General features: G+C 26.5%; 1 protein-coding gene across 2 annotated transcripts in view; it reads right to left on the reverse strand.

Moving 5' to 3' along the window:
* Positions 1-3,345: 3,345 nt before the first annotated feature.
* The window catches only part of LOC142333185 (glycerophosphodiester phosphodiesterase 1), a 51,915-nt gene continuing 33,665 nt past the window's right edge, over positions 3,346-21,595 (reverse strand). The window contains exon 6 of one of the 2 annotated variants that reach the window (XM_075380142.1): positions 3,346-3,664. In XM_075380142.1, the coding sequence (XP_075236257.1) occupies positions 3,637-3,664 (28 nt within the window). In that variant the 3' untranslated portion in view covers positions 3,346-3,636. Of the gene's footprint in view, positions 3,665-20,186; positions 21,134-21,595 lie in introns of those variants that run through there. The other variant, XM_075380141.1, reaches the window with a different exon arrangement.

The following is a 21,595-nucleotide window of genomic DNA, read 5'->3' on the forward strand; positions in this document are numbered from 1 at the left end:
TAAAAAGAATTAAACTTTAATGCAATAAAATAAAATTTAATGCCAACTGAAGTATTGCAAAAACTGGTAATTGGAAATAAGGCAATTTTAACTTATCTAATTACTATGTTTAGGTGTTTTATATTTCATATAATATTACATTTTATTAGCACAGTATATATATATATGAGTACACATATTTATTTTTCTAATATCAGTTTTTTTAAGAATCATAATCCTCTTTACTAATATACAAAATTATATTTATTTGATCAGCTTAAGCACAGAACAATAAATAAAGTAAGATGGTACCTCATTCCATTACACATGGAAAAACGTTTTTGCAAATTTCTTACATCATCAGTTGCATTACATTTTTTCAAATTGTTCACATTAAATTGCATATTACACATAAATATTATAAAATAAAACAATTTTTTTTTTTTTATAAAAAAAAATATATATATATATATATTAACAATAACAAAGTTTTATTCTTTTATCAGAAATAAAAAAAATTAAAATATATATATATATAGTTATATATGTACGTAAATTTGTATGAATTTATTAGATACTGCAGTGAAACTAAACTTAAGTTGTGCATTTCTGAGCTTATGATATTTCAAAAAGATTGTAAATATTCATATTTTTAATAATTCATTAATTTTAACTTTTCTAATAATAGTTTTTGTACTTATCAGTTATTATATCACCTGATTTTTTACATACGTTAATAAAATTGAAATGTAACATAAAAATTATTATTTAACTACATTTTTCTGTTTGCCACCCAATTCATTTACAATGTAAAGAATAGTCATGAAAAGTTACTGAACTTGTGAGATTTCATCATGTAAAGTAAATGAAATAATCAAATTATTGGTACGTCAGGGTCTTAGAAACTTCCAATCTTTTAATTATAGTAAAAATGAATTCTATTTACCAACTTTTATTGATAGTTAATGAGTTTTAACAGATGAAACAAAACAATATTTTCATCTAATATATGGTTAATAGAAGATATAATAAATGCAAATTTAGAAATGGTTTCAGTTGTGTTTTTTTTTTTTGTTTTTGTATAGATTGAAGTTTTGTTTAGGCTTCTGTTGCAACAAAGCAACTGGAAGCCCATATGTCATTGTAAATTTTAAAAATTCCATAAAAGTATACAATGCAGTTTATACTACAAAAAATTTAAATATGACCTAAGAATATGGAAGACTAGTAAACAGAAGATCAGGTGGTGTACCGATATCCAGTAAATTTTGATTTTTGCTATCTTTCAGCAATGACCTTAGTTGAATATTTTACAGCTCAGCTGGGTACATTCATTTACCACACATTCCTGGGGATAAGGAATAGTTTTACTCTTGTCACCTCTCCCGTCTAAGATCAGGAAAAGTTGTTGCTATTCTATGTTACTCTAGTATCTGGAAGTAAAGCAATCTGTTACCATCCACATCTGAAGTGCTTAATTCAAACTAATTTCAGTAATTTTTCTGCTGCTATTCCCAATAAAAGTATTAGTTGATTTCCCAAGGGTCTCTGTGTGAAATAGATCCCCATTGCTTTAAAAAGAGTTTAGCAACATTTCATTGATATCCACTTAGTTTGGAGGAGGGGATGGCTTTTCTTACGAACCTTTCTAGTAAGCGATTCTGTTTCCGAATAAAAAGGTCCATCTCGGGCTGGAGTCTTTAACAAGTAAAGATGGACCATCTAATCATTCTTGACACAATATAAGTAAATATTTTTGTCAGAAAAAGTTCAATATTATCATAATTAAAATGAATTTCCTAATTTAAATAAAAGATTATTAATGTCATAGCCACTAATAGAATTTGTCTTATTTTTGTTTGTTTCAGGTAACTCAACGGTTCATTTAATAATCTAAGGGAGAGCTGCTATGTAAGTGGCCCTCCTTACATTGTGGTACTCCCTTTTACAATAGGATAAGTTTATACTAAAGGTACTTACTTTTGTTATTATTGTTTAATATTATAAAATTTCATATTACAATTAAGTTGTGCAGTTTTAAGTTGATTGTATAATATTAGATAAAATCGCGATATTCCCAGTTCCAGTAGGGTCCACTGATAGGAATTTCCCTGTAGGGATATTTTTGAATATTTGTGTATGTTTCTGTTTCAGGTTCAAATAAATTTTACATTATGATTACTTAGATTAAGCAGTATAGATTAAGTTTTATGAAAGTAGATGTAAAATTTTGTATTCTGTGTATGTTTTTTCAGGTTCAACAGAAATTTTATTTCATAAATACTTAGTTACATTTCATCCGCGGTCCCAATCTCTTATAGGGCCTCAGTAACTTTCTCCATCGATAGTGTATGAAAAGTTTTATGAAAGTAGACATAGTTTTGTATATTGTGTATGTTATTTTTTCGGATTTAACATAAATTTTACATTAAGAGTTCTTAAATTAAGCAGTGTAGATTAAGTTTTATGAAAGTAGATGTAAAGTTTTGTATATTGTGTGTGTTTTTTTCAGGTTAAACATAAATTTTATTTTACTAATACTTAGTAGAGTCATGATCACGTCTTCAATCTCTAATAGGGCCCCAGTAGGTTTCCCCATTGATAGAATATCATTTTCTTTAAATGCGTTTTATATGTTTTTCTTTTTCAACATATATATATATATATATATATATATATATATATATATATATTAAGATTGTTGTATATTAACCCATTTCTCCAACCCCTACCCCAATATGTTCATTTGGCTATGTTTTTGTTTGTTTTTTTATTTATTTCAGGTTTATTAGTGATGTTATATTTAAGATTTCTTAGTTTGAAGCATATTATGTAGGTTAACTTTTTACCATATTAAGAATCCATATTTTCATATATTTTTTTATCCTTTTTATATCATGTTGGTACCAATCTGTTTGCAGGGTGATTTTGAGTTGTAGGTGCAGTACTGGCAACACTTAAATTCATGAAAGTTAGCAAAAAAAAAATGGTTACTGATTACTCAAATGTAATGTTGAAAGTGGAGAATGATTATGGATGCTAAAGAAGATTTTAATTGAAATGATTATATCACAATCATTTCAAATCTGGATTGAATAAAAAGTGAGTGAGTAGCATGCCTATCTCAGTTAAAAAAATATTTAGATGAATTAAATTCTTTTAACAAAACAAATTATCCCAACAAAAAAAATATAATTTTTAAAACTCAGCATATCAAAAATATTTTTTCATCATATATGAGGTCTGGCTATTAAATAACAAAACTAATGCTATAAAATATTTTATTTTAAATTTATACATATTTAATTATTATCACCTTCAATATACCTCCCACCTCTATCCCTACAACACTCCATGCGAATTTTCCATTGTTCAAAATAGTATTGGAAGTCTTCTTCTGTGAGCTCTTTCATGACACATGCCACTTTTTCGTTCACGGTTTCAACGGTCTGAAATCTTGTTCCTTTTAATGTAGATTTGATCTTGGGGAACAGATAAAAGTCACATGGTGCAAGGTCAGGCGAATAAGTCGGATGGCCTAACACTGGAATATTATACTTGGCTAGAAACATTTTGACAAACAATGCAGTGTCAGTTGGTACGTTGTCCTGATGAAGAAACCATGACTTGTTCTTCCATAATTTGGGTTGTTTTTTCTTATTTTCTCATGGAGTTGAGCGACGACCTTGAATAAAGACAAGAATAGTTAAGATGTTCAGATTGGATTAGATTACCAATTTTTTTCAATATTTTTATCCGGTTTTGTGATTAATATTGAAAAGTATGAAATGATCTGTTGTCATAAACTAAAATTTCGTGAACAATTTTAATGAAAAAAATGTTAAATAAGTGTAAATATACTAGTTTTTAAATAAATTCATATTATTGAGAAAAATAATCCATAAACAAAATAAATTAGATTTCTTGATAGATAACAGAAAAGTACAAAAACACATTTGACAGAACACTTTTCAAGGCTATTTAGAACTATTTTAAACGCGATTCCATTATTTCGTTGTTCAATAGTTTATAGCAGTTTATGAAATATGGATTTACTATTACTAGCCAGAGACCCAACAGTAGTAGGGAAAAGGTGAAAGTGCACCGAAGAAACTTATAATGGTTCCATCTACGGAAAGTTCATGGCTATGGTTTTTTGGGAGCTCAGACTATAATTAAGCTAACTTTGTAATTAAAGTCATATATAGATTTTAATTCAACTCTCTTAGATATGTATCGGTTCTCAGTGTAATTAGTTTTTGGTGTGGTTTGCTGGATGGCGGTTTTTTAAAGATATGTTGAAAAAATCCGATGTGGACATCACATGACTTCCTTGTATTTCAGTTAAATTACATATATGCACATTTTTAGAAATACAAAATTTTTATAGGCAGGACTAACAAAGGGAAGTATTATTTATGCTTCACTACTAAAAAGTGCTATTCAGGCTAAATTACCACATATAACTGTAAAACAAGTGCGTTTTTACCAATAATGCTCTTGCACAAAAATCTAGGGTTGTTGCTGCAAAACTCCCTGACCTATACTTTAAAGTGCTTTCAAATGAGCTAGATTTAGTTCCTAGCGATTACTTCTCAAACTTGAAGAAAACTTGCCGGATGAGGATTCACTTCAAACGATGAGGTCAAACATGAGACAACGGCTTATTTTACAAAGTTGGATAAATCATATTATATTGAGGGTATTTAAAATTTGGAAAGTCATTTATGTAAATGTATTAAACTGCAATATTACTTTATTGAAAAATAAAAATTTCTGAAAAATCTTATGGTTTCTTTGTACTCTGCCTTTGTCTAATTTTGAGTGTACTGTAAGCTACTTTTGAGACTAATTGGGAAATTATTAAATGGCAACCATTACCGTTAGCTTATATATACATTAATTTTTCAAATGTATATTACTTTTACATGAGAAGACTTTATAATCAATTATTTAATGAAATATGTAAAGAATGATTGATTATACAATATTATTAAATATCCTTATATTTAATGTTTTACAAGTTTCTTTCTCTGTGATAAAAACTGATCGAGAAGTTGTTAAATATCTTGTATTATTTTTTATTCTAGAAGTAAACTATTATTTATTATTATTATTCTTTAATTATAAGTAATCTATTTTGAAATTTACTGTTACAATTAAACTGATGTGTCTTCCAATTGTATAATGTAAATTTGATTTTCTCCACTATGATCTCCATTATAACTTTAAACTGATAATGATTTATCAGTCAACTAGTGAGCACAGACTTAATTTAATTTTTACTGTAATACCTTGAATCATGGTACAATGCCTTGAAACAAGATGGAATTGCAGGAAAAAATACGACTACGAAGTAAATGAATTTGAGTAAATGAACATGCTAACCATTAAATTACATGATCAATAAATTTTCTTTGTTAGAACGAAGTGGATTTCAAATATCAAAAATCTTAATTAAATGTTAATGTAACACTTTTTTTTCTAATTTTTACTTTTTTGTAGTATTTAATTGTGATTGTTATTTTTTGGACCAATACTGTTTTGCTTTGAAGCGTCTTTATAAAACACTACACCTGTCATTATTATTAAATATTTATTATGATTATATATTTATATATATATATATATCCATTCCTACCTGGAGTATATCATTTCTTGTGGGCTTTGTCAAAAAATTAGAATGAGTTATCGCAATATAAAAATTGGTTGTTACATCATTATTTCATGCTCATAAATAAAAACCATGAATACTTAAATATTTTAACTGATCCATTCATTTATATTTATGAATATGTGCAATCTTTGCAAAAAAGTATAGTTATTTAAAAAATAACAATATCCATCAATATCAAATTGGACAACTGTTTTTATAGAATTAAGTATAATATTTCCATATATCAGAAAGAGCCTTATTATACAACCGTTAGGTTACCATTTTTAATAATAACAGAACTGTTTAAAAGATCCTCACACTAGTTTATATAAAAAATAAATTTTTACAGAATTAAAGTAGTTCTATTGATGAGTTTTTGAATAATTTTTATTAACTAAAGATAAAAAAATCTCCTGAATTGTTACTTGTTTAGTATTCTGTTTCTTATTTGTTTCTTATTTCTGTTTCTTATTTAGTGTTTTCATAAAAACATATTATTTTTCACATACTTATATTTAAAATTATTAATATGGACTTAATCACTTTTATTTTTATTTCATAATTAATTGTGGAACTTCAACAAAATTGATTTTAAGTCCATGTTGAGAAAGGAAGAGGATAAATGGCTGGTTGTTTCTGAGTCTTGATGGAATGCTAAGAAATGTTCTAATTTGCAGATTTATCCACTTATATGACCAGGAAATTCTATTTCAATAAGGGAAGGTAGTGATGAGCACCTAGAAATGTAAAGTTCAATTCTTTCAAAATCAAAGGCTACTTGATAGTAATCAAATAATTGTATGAAATAAAACATTATTTTTTTTTACATGAACTTTTAATGACAAACAAACATATATAAATATACAAAACAGATTTAATATAACTATATTTAAATGGCACACAATTTTTAAAAAATAATTTAAACATTTTTAAATCGTATTATATTAGCCCATACACAAGATAATGATTTGTAATAAAAAAACTCTCATTTGCAGTTTTAGTAGCATTAAAAGACAATTAAAAGGCAATTAATTGCTACAATTGGTAGCATTAATCATTCAGAGAAATATTGCTTTTAGACTGAAATTTGAAGTACTAAAATTAAGCAGAAGTTCTACAATAAATTGCTGTTAAAGGTAGCCTAACTTGCTGAAGGTTTTCAGGGGTGTATTATTTGTTGAGATGAAAAAATTAAATATATCTCATGACTATTTAACAAATAAATAATTATACAAAAAAGCCTAATGATTCTTGTTGAAAATATTCTGCAGCTGAAGATATTCTTGAATTGGATAATATAATTTTTTTCCTTTTTTTTATATTTTAGGTATTTATAACACTTCTTAGTTGTCTTTCCTCTTGAGCCTCTCATAAAGTCAGGATGTTGCCAACATTGCAATTGCTGTTCTCCCATTCTGCCGTCTTCCTAAACTCTTATTTGCTTTTCTTTTTTTTTTTTAATTTTAATCCATTTATCACATCCACCTGCTTTCTTCTCTTATACTGGATAAATTTACAATTAGTATTTATAACTTTTGTATATTTAGTCTAAAATGGCAATTAATAATCAAAAAAAGAAGTTATTTATAACATCCAAACCGAACTAAATATTAAATTTAAATGAAATATAATTAACAACCTTTTGTTTTATTCATTTACATTATGATTCATAATTTGTTGAACCTATCGTTAAAGAAGAAAAATAATTCTATTTTCACTGATGCTACTAAGAAAAAATATGACATGTAAATATAATCTACTAAATACATTTGCATTAGAATAATTCAAGAAATAATTTTATTAGTAAAAAAAGAACTTAAATAATAACAAAATTAAAAAAGTAACACAACTTCTTGGCATTGCATAAAACTGAAAATTTTAGAATTCAATTATTTTGTATTAATGGAAGAAAAAAGTATTTTAAAAAAGTAAATAATTACAACAATTAAAATAAGTTTTAGTAGCATTAAAATGATGTGAAATGATCTTTGAAGGTAGGAGGAAATGACTAAAAACAACAACCCTCAAAGACATCAAAGGATGATCTACATTATGAAATCAAACATTTGTCTAGGGAGAAGAAACCCTAGAACGATCATACTGTCCACCAAAATTTGGGTTTATGTGAGGATTAGAGAACATATCAAAAGACATAGGTAAAAATATTTCAAATAACAATATTGTACACTAATTAAAAACAATTACTTTTAAATAACTTGTTCATGAATCTCTCCTCCTACAACTATGATAAAGTTTAAAGCCATTTTAAATTCTGATATTTTTTCCTGTCTTTGATAGTCAACAATGAGAATTATTTAAAATTTCTCAATAACAAAACAAATTTAATAAAAAAAAATTTTTTTTGTAGCATTTGATGCCATCTTCAGTGACAGGTACAGCTGCTCTTATCCTGGTAACATAAATGATATTTATGGCAGTTTTTTGAGTTAGGCATACTTTTTGAATGTGTTGAAAAATGTAATTGAAATTAAATTGTACCTGTTCATTTATTATAATGGTGTATATTCGTTTGAAGCTTATTTTGATTGATTGATGTTGAACAGTGGGCAATCAAACATTTCCCAAATATTCTGAAAATATGGCTTTATAAAAGTATTTTAGGAATTAAATTGTCACATCTCTTATAATCAAGAAAACACACACACAAACTGTTTTTACTTATTACTACATAAGAAATCTCTTATTATTTCATTTATTTATTTCTAAAGGAAACAAATGGCCAGTGATCTATTACAGTCACTTTAGCATCTTTGATATTCTATTTTTATAATTATAAAATGAAATACGATGTAAACATACATTTTTGAATCAAATGTTTGATTGCAAAATGTAGGCACCATCCTTTGATGTCTCCATGAATGTTGTTCTTAGCATTTTCTTCTTTCTCCCATTCCTAATTTCCAGTTGTTCCATTTTCTTTCTTTTCAAGTTGGCAAAGTGTTAGAAAATTAGCCATTAATTAAGTTAAATTAAATATAAAGCTAAAAATATAGTTTAATTTTATAAATAAATTAAAGATTTGCCTAACTTAATATCAAGATGATAACAACTACTTCAAAAAACTAAAATTAAAATCTAAAAAATGTAAGAATTAGCCAATTCTTTTAAACTACTTGATGAACAATGTAACTAGTTTTATCCTGACAACTTTGTTTTTTAAACAAAATACCTTAACATGATACCAAAACACGAGAACCATTTAGAATAACTCGAGTTAGAATATGTATTAAGGTCCAACTATGTAAATAATAAGCTGATACAAGATACAAATTAGTTTTAGAAACTAAATTATAATAAATATTTAACTTCATGTTTAATTTATAGTTAATTAAATCTAAATTTAATAATTTAAATTATGTTTTTTGAAAATAGTCCTGCCAACTTGATATACACTGAATTTTTCAGTAAATAAAAAATGCCAATCGTAAACAGTATTTTAATCTAGAACCTTCAGGTTAAAAGAAGAAATTCTACAGTTCTACTATGAAGACTTAGCATAAGGGAGGTGTCTCATTTACGGGCTAATGCAATATAAAAAAATTAATCTACTTATAAATAAAATAAATAAACATAGCAAATTAATGTACATATTGTAATATCATTTAAAGATTTCCTAAGATTATTATTAACTAGATTACAAAATAAATTATAAGAAAACATGAATATTTTTAAATAGAATAATCTCAAGGCCTCCTGTCTGTTTATCAAAGAATTCTTTTTCAAAATAACTCTTTTTCTTTATTTAATGGTGATAAGGCAAGCAAAAAAATAACCCAAAAACCGCAAGGAATTTAACAAATATAGTTCATGATTTCTTTTTTAATAATTAAATTGAAGGTATATTCCCACAAAAAAAAAAAATTGCCCAGTGCTAGTGAATATATGGTATTTCTTCAATGTGTACTTAGTGAACAGAAATTGATAAAATTAATAGATAATAATTAAATAAGTAAATTGGACAATACTTAATACTACCAGCATATACTCTTCATTATTTTTTAAAGTTTGGTTCTGATTATCAAAAGAATATTTTTTTATGTTAACAGTAGTATCTAAACTATTACAAAGATTGTTATGTTAACACTATAGATCTCTACAAAGTTGCACTAATGAACACATTGGCTCTCATGAGGATTACCGGTGATTCTCTGAAAAAATAACTCGTAGCTCGTGAGAAACTAAGCTGATCACTCAACCATGTATTTTATTATTCATTATAGCAATTCACAGCCTCTCACTGTTTAATGGCATACTAGTAATACAAATTAATGTCTTCTCGTGGCATTCTCTGGGATCCTCAGATCATTGTTGTTGTAGATGCATCATTTTTAGGTTTTATATATTTTTTAAAATTATTTTTAGTTCATAATTGTAAGTTTTGAATATAATTAGTTAAATTATGAGTTTTTAACTGTAGTTTTAAATTATTTATATAAATAAATAATTTAATTTATAATGAAAAAACAGGCCTATTAATTGAAAACCATGCTTCAAAAAACCATTACATCTGATAATAATGCCACTTTTATTTGAACCACACCTTCTGTCAACAGATGAGTAATAATCGGTCATTCGTATCCATAGTTCACCTATGCTTTGTTGATTGTATTGTTTGTGAGATTATATCGGGATAATTTATAATTATTAAGTTCTATATATTTAAAAATTGGTTTTACTTCCAAGTTATTTTATTTTATATAGTAAATATACTAAACATGTATTTAAAAAAACCATTGTCAACAACAGAATTGCTGACGATTAGTTATATTACAAAAAAAAAAAATTATAGATTCACGGCCAGGAAGTAGTTGGTACTTGGTCTAATAAACGAAATTGTCAAGCAATGAATTGTTCTACAATTCTACAAAATGATTCTGAAGGTAAATGATCTATTTTAATCTTCTGATTTTGAACATGAATATAAAACAGCTAGTTTATTATCCAATAATGATAAAGACTTGCACCAAATAGAAACAGAATTAGAAATAACCTTGATCAAGAAGATAAATGGAATGTGGTACATGTGGTAAAATTACCATTCCACATTTAGTTTACTGTTTTAAGAATTTTATAATAATGAAGATTACCCTGATAATAAAGATGAAACTATTCCTCTTGAAGTATACAAAAGATTTGTGGATGATAATATTCTTTAACTAGTTGTGACAGAAATACATAAAAATTATACAAATTCCGTTTCAACAAACGCAAAAAAACGCATATACAGAACAAGTAAATGGGTTGATACAATTAAAAATTAATTAAAATAGTTTTTTACATAAATTATTTATATGGGTAGTGTGAAGTACCCAAACATGTTACTATTGGAATATAAATATTCATTTAGAAAAGAATTTTCGCGTGAAACCTTCAGAGTTAGAGAAAAGCGCATAGATAGTGCTTCTATGCGCACTATCAATTTATTTGATAGTTGAGGGTTGTAAGTTATGTTAGGTGGTTGTGGGTAGGAGAGGCCATACAAGGGCAATAGTAAGTTATGAAACTACATTGCAGAAATGTCTGCTGAAGCATTTGCATAAGTGGCATCCTGACAAAAGACAAACTGAAGACTGTGTTATCAAGTTTGGAGGCTCTAAAAGATGACCTCTGGTAAAGCCCATCAGGAGTGGAGGCAGTGGTTTGACAATCAGGATTGTCACAAGTGGGTGTCTTCCCTTAAGGGGGTCAGGTTGTATAAAATTAGAAACCTAATTGAATCGATCCAAGAAAAGTTTGTTACACAACATAATCCAGTAGATGAATCCATGATACCTTTATGCAAAAGTTTATTCTTCAGACATTACTTATGTAATAAAAGTCAACAAATATCGTTTAAAAACTTTCATACTGTGTAACTTGATTGATTTATAGGTTTTATGTTGCAATTAACTGTACTCTGTGAAGCTTAAAGGCAGAGTAACAGAGAATGTAGTATTATAATTAACTGAAAGATTCCTACAAGGAGGAGTTCTAATAGTTGAAATTTGTTATACATCTGTAACATTAGCCACTTCATTGTCACAACAAAATACATATTTTAATGCTCATTACATAAAAATCGTAAAGATATAATTTAAAAGGTAAATATTACTAAACAGAACTCTAATGAGATAATAATGCCAAAACAAAAAGACAATAAAAGGGGTGAAATTTCTTTCTAAAAAACATACCATCTAGATGGCTGAAACTGGACATGACAGCTAATGTAATGAACAAGGAAGTAAAGTATTGATCTCTTTGATTAAATAATAGTTAATTTAGTCCACTAAGAAAAACAATATGATCATATTATATTTAAAATACTATTTATATATACAGATATGTTGTGTGGCTTATTTACCATCAGCTTATAAAAAAAAGAAGAGTAACAAACAATGACCCAGTTTTATTGGTTGGTAGTATAATTAGCAGATTAATAAGAGATTTTGATGCTACAAGCATAAAACCCAATCAACTCAATGAAATTATATTCTGCAACAGTAATTAAATGTAATGCATATTTAAAAATATTCTATTAGATTAATGCATTATTTTCTCTTTCTTGATGTAAGTACTTTAACAGAGCAATATAAAATTTCATCGAGCAATAGTTGAATAAATTATTTGTTAAAAAATTAAAATAGTATAAAATAGCACATAACATTTAACAACCTCTTTCAGTCAATTTTGATTAAAAAAATTATATTTTATGATTTGTAATTTTAAAGTAGACAAGACCTGATTGAAAAATGAGTGAGACAAGGATATAGTCAGTTTCCACCTGGCATTTCAATATGGGAATTAAAAATAAATTTGAGAGCTGAGAAATAACTACCCAAAACAAAAATAAGATTTTAAAATTCTATGATGGCATTTTTCATTAAACAAAAAAAAGGTATTACATTAGAAATTGTAATGGATTTATTGGAACAAGAAATTCAGTTTGAACATTTAAAAAAAAAACAAAACAAACATAATGAAATATGCAACAGAAGTTTAAAGCTAAGGTTAAAAGAATACCACAGAAAGAAAGGAATGGAAAGTAAAATAAAACCGCTCAAATACTGATGACAAAAAACAAATAAAATAAATTTTTTTATGATCTGTTTTAAATAATATATTGAATGTATTCTAATAAGCATTAATACAGTGCATTACAAATATATTTGTACAGGGAAAATAAAATAATTGGAGATTACAAAAAGTATTTAAAAATATCTATTATTAACTTATTTCACTGCGAGGATGAATTTTGATAAAATCTTTATGCATTACTAAATATCTAAGGAAAGAAAAACTTAAAAAATGAGTCATGCAACCTGATGGTAGTGCTATTGGAACACCATACATTAATAAACCATTAAAGTTGAACTATGGATGCAGTGAACCTGTATCTAGCATTTACTAGTAGCTAATGAGACTAAGCGGCTAATGCCACATAAAATTAATATTAAAAAAAAACTTAGAGAAAGATTTTTTGTAAAATGAAGCATTATAAAATCTGACTGAAAATTATATTTCAGTGGTTAGTACTAGTAATTAAATTAATCGGTGAGACAATTACGGATTATACAAGGTCTGTTCACAAAATAACCAAGCATTTTTAATTACACGCCAACAGAGAAATTTAGTGACATGCGGTTGGCAGCAGTGTGTTCCGCATAACCTCTTCTAACCACATGTTCTTGGGTTGTTGATATCTTGTTTAATTTTTGTATTATTGTTATGCGAGTCTAATATGTTTTAAGCGTTAGTAGCGATTTTTGTAATGTGTGATTTTCAGGAGCAACATACAACGTAAAATTTTGTGTGAAACTGGGGAAAACTCGCAGAAACGTTCAAATCTTGAAACAAGCTTACAGAGATGATGCTCTGGGTCATACAAAATTTTACGAATGGTTTTCGCAATTTAAAAGTGGTCTTCAGTCAATTGAAGATGACCCTTGACCAGGAAGACTTTTGACTTCAACTGATGACACTTGCATTCAGAAAATCAACAATCCGGTATGTACAAATCGCGGATTGACTGTCAAAGAACTTGCAGTAGAGGTTAGCATCTCAAATGGATCATGCCATGACATTTTGACTGAAAAATTCAACATGTATAGAGTTATAACAAAGTTGTTCCTCGTTTGATGACTGAACAGCAGAAAGAACATCGAGTGAATGTTTGTTGCTATAACTATCGACACATAAGTTGGAACAAAAACTACTAGCATTCAGCAAACAACTGGCATGATACTAGGCCAACAGAAAACATTGTCAGTTTAATATAGATAATATTTATAACTAAAAATACATACAATGCTATTTAATTAAAACTAGTTTAGAATCCCAATTAATATTATTATTTTAAAGTACTTTAAATAATTATTTTCTTTAATAATTTTATTGCTGTAACTTGCAAATTCCAAAGTCGCTGTCGTTAGTGGATTCTAAAAAGCTTGTGTCTGATTCTGAATTCATATTTATCACAAAATTGTTGATGTGTACATTATGTAAACGTTCATTTTCAATGTATTTTTTTTTAACGATGACAATATGCTCATAGACATTGCTCCACTCAGCTTCAGACACTTTATGAAATTCCTCTTCAGCAACTTAAGAACGTCTGACATGTTAAAAGTTGTATTTTTTTTTTTTTAGCTACTTGCCCTTTCACTTGACTCCATATCATTTCAATGGCATTTAAGTCAGGGTGATATGGTGGAAACTGTAGAACTATGTGACCATAATTTTCGAAAATGTCGTTATTAGAAATTTCTTTTGATTTTCTTTGTTAGTTTTATATCATATATGCAGTCTTTGTCATAGCAGGAGACCGTTAATTTGTTGTTCAGCTAACCATTTTACCATATCGTGTTTTAAAAAATTAGAATTTGGCTACTTTTGTAGCAGAACATTGTGATACGATGTGTTATTTATATTTAATACAATGACTGACCCAGGTGACAAGTTGGGAATACACTTTTCCCATAACCATTTTGTGTACTTTTTGATTTGTGAAAATCTCCTTTCTTATTTGACTCATACATAAGTAAAGCATTGTTAATGAATCCTTATTACAGTTGACATGAACAAGTACTAATAGTGAGTCCTTGGATACTGGTGTTTTCAGTCCCTCATGAAGGTTTGTTGTGTCTATCCATAACTTTGGTGTTGCATGACTACTGTGAATGTAGGTTTCATCTCTGTATAAAATCAGTCTTCCTTCTTCACGGAACAGGGAAATTTGTTGTGGAAATTTCATTCTTTGCATTTTAATAATGTCAAGCCATTTTATCAGTATTCTCCGGTTGTCTTCTGCTTTTTCCGATCTAAATCCCATTTTACATAATATTCTCTTTAAAGACTTTCACTCCCTTTGAAATTAATTATACTTTCGTGGGCTTTTTGCATAATTCTCTTCACAGTAGGAATACATTTTTCTGTTACATAAAATTTATTTATTAAACACCTCAAAGCATACATGTCAAACAAATCTAAATTGCACATAGTACTGGAGCGATTTACATGTTTACGTGATGAAATGAACACAGATGGCTTCTCAGTTTCATTTGATTTCCCTTCTGCTATAATTATTTGGACCGTTTGTCTTGATACTTTTGTCGCTTAAACAATCATATTCAGTACTTCAGTTTTCCTCACTATTCCAGTTCCGGCACTGTTTTGTAAAAAGAAATTGTAAACATTGAATACAATTTCCCTCTCTTGACTATGAACTATTGTACCTTTTCCTCCTAACTTGGGCATTTTAAAAGAAAATAACGGTATTGAAATATTAAAAATTTACATGACTGAATTTATGACAAAGCCTTAAATGAAAACAATGCAACAAATAGTAAAAATAAATCACAGCTATTCACTTCATTAAATAAAATATACATCGCAATAAATGTTTCTGTAATATCCACTTCTAGAACATAATTAAAAGCAATGTGTGACATATGATTCTTCACAGTGCAATGATTAGAGTAGATTAAAAATAAGTAAATAAAATTCTTAGAATTCCATGTTGTGTTTACAACAATTCATAAACAGCACATTAGTCATGTTCGAATCATGAATGAGTTTACTATTATTAGTTGCAATACAACAGGAAGTATCACATCAATATATAATTTAGAGTAAAACTCAACAATTATATATATAATAAGTTTATGAAACCTGTTTTTTATATAATACCACAAAAGACATATATAAAATAACAATGTTTTTATTCAGCTAATAGCAGAGGCCAATGCATGCAAAATGGTAATACATAGGCTTTCAGTCCCTGCGCCAACATATGTGCCGGTGAATCTTAAATACTTGAACAAACCAATGACGATGAAACATTCATGCAGAGGATCATAACCTGAGGCTAAAATTGGGTTTACGGCTATGATATTGAGACAGATGTTCAATCATCACAATGGAAGATAAAGGATCTCCACACCCCAAAAAAGCATGTTAGTCTCGATCCAATGTCAAAGTGATGCCCTCTGTTTTTTAAATTATTGTGCATTTTGAAGTCTTGCCTCAAGGTGAAATAGTGAACCGTGCTTACTACCAAGGCATTTTACAACGGTTATGTGAAAAAATCTGCAAAAGAGACCAGAGTTGTGGTGAGACAACTCGTAGTTCCTTCACCACGACAGTGGGCCTGCACACTCAGCTTTGTTAATTCATCAGTCTTGTGCCAAAAATCAGATGACTGTCCTCTATTAGCCTCGCTACTCACCAGATCTATCTCCTTGTGATTTTTTCTTATTTCCAAATCAAAATCAGTGATGAAAGCACGCCTTTTTGAGACTATTGATTGTATTAAAGCAAATTCGTCACAGACTTTAAAGGTCATTTCAAATGAAGCTGCCGAGGACTGCTTCTTGAAGTGGAAATACCGCTAGGAAAATTGTGTGAATAGGGGAAGGGAGTACTTTGAAGGAGACAAGGACCAATAATCTGTAAAATTAATAAAAAACATTAAAAAAATAAAGTTCGGTTATTTTCTGAACAGACCTCGTATAACAACATTAATTGTTTCTGTCATCACTGTAATAATGAGCCGCTAGGCAGCCAAACCATATTTATTAATTTAATTTATAATACATGATGTTTCTCCTTTTATTTTTTAAGTAAATTAAAAGTTTCAAAGGATTACATTTTAATTAATTAAATGATAAAATTTGGAAAAATTTAACAATTATTTTTCCATGCATAATATTTTCTAAAACCGTATCATTATATAATATATATATATATTATGGTTCAAAATGTTGATTTTTTATTTAAGGATGCATCCTATTTTTATTATATATATATATATATATATATATTTATAATGAACAACCTCATTGCTTTTTAAATTTATTTTGTTTGTCCTCTTCCATAATTAAATAAAAATGATTGGTTTTTTAACATTCTTATTTATTATCTTATTAATGCAGAACCAATTATACAAAATATGACTGAAAGAAAACAGATATGTCTTCTCTTTCCTATATTTACAATTAATAATTTTTTAATAAGTAGCCAAAAAATGTGTTTATAACTCTTTTAATGAAGCCATCCATGATTGTTATTAACATACTTATTACATATATTGTAATGAAAGTCTGACTCTCTTTAAGAGCCCCAAAGAATTTTTATAATTTTTTTTGTTAACTCCCGGATTTTTTTGTTAATTTATTTCTCTTTTGGGTTTTTAGTTTTTGTTAACTTATTTTTGGGTGGGAAGCCACCCATCTCTTAACAAATAAATCTATCTTTTATTTTTAATTTCCATCGATGTATGTCTAATTTTTGTTTTTCTTTCAATTTAACTTCTTATATTTATAATTTATTTTACTGCTACAATAAACTTGTAGTAATTAATATTTTATATCATTAGCATAACAGTTTCTTTTTTTTAATTAACATTTTTACCTCAAATCCTATCATTATTTATCAATATAAATGTGAATGAAATTTATTTTTAACAAACTTCATACTTTATAATATATATATATAAATTAAGCAAAGCATTCAGTTTATTTTTTTACTGATTATATCAATATAGATGAATTTCGTAGTTAGAGAAATATAAAGAACCCACCAACTGAGAAGTCTTTTAGTACCTAGTTGTCTTCAGTTTGATCTCAAATTATAAATGATATTTAAAAAAGTAAAATAAATTATTAATGCAGTAATAATATAATGTAAAAATAAAGAAGAAAATGAAAAAATGCACTTGATCATGATTATCCATGAAACCTTTTTCAAATTAAATATTATTGGATTATATTAATAAGTTCAGCTTACCAACTTATAAAAGTTAAATCATTCAAGCGCTTTCAGATTATTATCCATCTTCAGGAATATCCAGTTAATTATATGATGTGTCAAAAATTAATTTAAAATAGTAGAAACAAAATAAATTGAAATGTAATATTGAAAATTAAGTAAAATCTTATATACATATAACAATTGATCGTCATGGTAATAAAATAAGTCATACGTTAAAGTAAAATACGTCTCGTCAATAATGTAATCTCAGTTTTTATGATAATATAAAATAAAAGCAGTTTGGCCAACCCGATAATCATTAATTATTGTTAACAATTTGTTTAAATAATATGTCGTTCTCAAATTAATTTGTTTGTTCATCAGTTTATTGTTATTTAAATAAATGTAAAATTTCTTCAAAATATTAGTTTTATAAAACAGTTAGTATATTCTAATATATGAAGATTGTAATTATGTTTATATTCCAATATATCTTTACCAAAATTAAAATGGTGTTTATATCTTTTACTTATGCAGTTAATATGTTCTTTGATCCTAACTGAAAATGATCGATTAGTCATACCGATATATTTTAAATCACAGTTTTTGTATTTTAAGCTACATACCCCTTGTTTGTCTATATTATATATGTTGTTATATTTTACTGTATTGGAAGGATATTATTATTTATATACTTTATTATTAGTTGTAGTGCTGTATTTAATTCAAACGATTTAAAAATTTTATTAAATTTCTTATAATTTATATTATATTCAATTTTAACATATAATTATTTGTTAATTTTATTTTATCTTTTATATATAATCTATTTTTTAGTTTGGTGCATACTTTATTTATTAAATTTGCATGTCTCCATTTTTTCATTTTTTCGAAAATTCATAAAACTCACATGCCCATGAGACCTCATAAATTATATTAACTCACCTATTTATCAGTTAAGTAAATTCTTATCAAATATGTTAAAAGAATACATTAAAATTGAGAACAAATGTAATTTAAAAAATAGCTATGAAGTAATGAATATAATTGATAATACAAATATAGATAATACAATTAAGTTTGTAACACTGGGCATAAAAGATATGTATACAAATATCAATATCAATAAAACTATAAATATAATTAATAATACTTTAACCAAATGAAAAACAGATAATATAATATATGAAATAATAAATTTTTAAAAATTATATAAAATATAATTGTTTGAAATTTAATAAATGTCAACAAGCATAAAGTCTAGCTATGGGATATCTGCTATTATGGCTAATACCTTTATCAATGAATTAGAAAACACATTTCTATCTGATATAATAATCAAAAAACACCAGATTATTTTACATAAAAGATATATAGATTATATAATAATCATATATGATCAGCAATTTAATAATGAAGATGATACAATAATTAAAGAAATTAACTCTTTAAATGACAATATTAAATTTACTTTAAACAAGGAAAATAACAATTATTTAGATATAGAAATTAACAAAATTTATATCAATAATAAAATTGACATAAATATATACAGAAAACCAAACAAACAAGATACTATAATACATCTCAACTTCTTTGATCTTTGGAATCAAAGAACTGCAACTTCTAATTCTTTAATCTATAGAACAATAAAATATATAAAACTAAATAACATTAAACATATTGCTGTAAAAAATGGATACAATGCAAATTTAATAAAAAAATTATACACCAAACTAAAAAATAAATGATATACAAAAGATGAAAGAAAACTAACAAATAATATTACAAGAAAAGAATATGATAAAAGTGAATGTAATATAAATTATACGAAATTTAATAAAATATCTAAATCATTTGAATTAAATACAGCACTATAACTAATAATAAAGTATATAAATAATAATATCCTTCCAATACAGTAAAATAAAATGACATATATAATTTAGACAAACAAAGTATGTAGCTTAAAATACAAAAACTGTGATTTAAAATATATCGGTATGACTAATCGATCATTTTCAGTTAGGATCAAAGAACATATTAACTGCATAAATAAAGGAAATAAAGACCATTCTAATTTTGCTAAACATATATTAAAATACATCCTTAAAAATGATATAAAACATAATTACAATCTTTGATATATTAGAATATACTAACAATTTTACATTTATTTAAATAATAACAAACTGATGAACAAACAAATTAATTTGAGAACGACATATTATTAAAACAAATTGCTAACAATAATTAATGATTATCGGGTTGGCCAAACTGCTTTTATTTTATATTATCATAACAATTGAGATTACATTATTGACAAGATGTATTTTACTTTAACGTATGACTTGTTTTAATTTCATTATCATGACAATCAATTGTTATATATATAAAATTTTACTTAATTTACAGCATTTTATTTCAATTTATTCTATTTCCACTATTTTAAATGAATTTTTGACACATCTTATAATTAATTGGATATTCCTGAAGATGGATAATAATCTGAAAGCGCTTGAATGATTTAAACTTTTATAAGTTGGTAAGCTGAACTTTATTATTTATATATTACATATAATATACTAACGATGCCTTGTTGAGAAAACTTAATTGTTGGATTAATAAATTAAATTAATATTTTTATTTTTTTTTGTGAGATTACAGCCATTGACTGCTATGGTCATTTGGCCCTAATGGAAATTTGTTGTGTATGAAAAATGCCATACCTGACTGGGATTTGAATCCAAGACTTCCAGATGAAAGGCCAAGACACTACACTACTCTGCCACAGAGATCGGCAGAATTTAATCAAAATTTAAAACTATAACTGGGAATCAAGACTGAAGGTTATCTAAGGATCAAAAGACATATCTCAGTTGTTAAATTCTACTTTATTAATCTACTTTATTAATCTTAGTTTTTAAATATATATATATATATAATAATAATAAATAAAACATTTACAAGACAGAAACACACAATGTTGGTGGTAATGATTTACTACTAGTTTGAAGCACAATAACCCAATCTGAATAGAAATACCAGGAAAAGGTTAAATTAAATATAATCAACTAACTTACATAATCTTAAAAATAAAATAATATAATTTAATCTAAATGATAATAATCAAGAGTATCCGTCATATAAGGAATATGAAATATATTGGAAAAATAATCTTTTTCAAGTTTGGAATTAACGGTCCATGCAATAACACGTATGTCCCGATTCTGCCACTTTGTTATAACACCACTGTAAAAAATAAAAAAAACTATTTCATTTTTTGTAATCTTAAAAGGATTAGAGAGCTGACACCAATATATATATATATATATATATATATATTAACTCTTATCATGCATGCACTTTGTTAGGAATTGTTTTCTGTATTATATTTACTCAAATCAAAACAATAAGACTAAAAGTTTTGATCTCGAGTTCATTGAATCTATATATGTTAAATGTTAAAACTAAAAGAAGCAATACAAATTTTAATAAAAAATAAAAATAAACTTTGAAATCCAATCGGCAATGAAATTGGAAAATTCTTTCTATAAATCTGCTTTATAATATTTACTTATTTCGAATTTTGTTACTTATTAATGGATTTGTTGGCAACGGTCGACCTTGTAGGAATAACACATAGATAATAATCAAGTAATCTCTTCCTGTTTTGTCTGTCAGTGGCAGGTTATGGTATAAAAAAATTACCAT

This window comes from Lycorma delicatula, chromosome 12 (genome assembly GCF_047948215.1).
Source record: "Lycorma delicatula isolate Av1 chromosome 12, ASM4794821v1, whole genome shotgun sequence".
In the NCBI taxonomy this organism is placed as follows: Eukaryota; Metazoa; Arthropoda; class Insecta; order Hemiptera; family Fulgoridae; genus Lycorma; species Lycorma delicatula.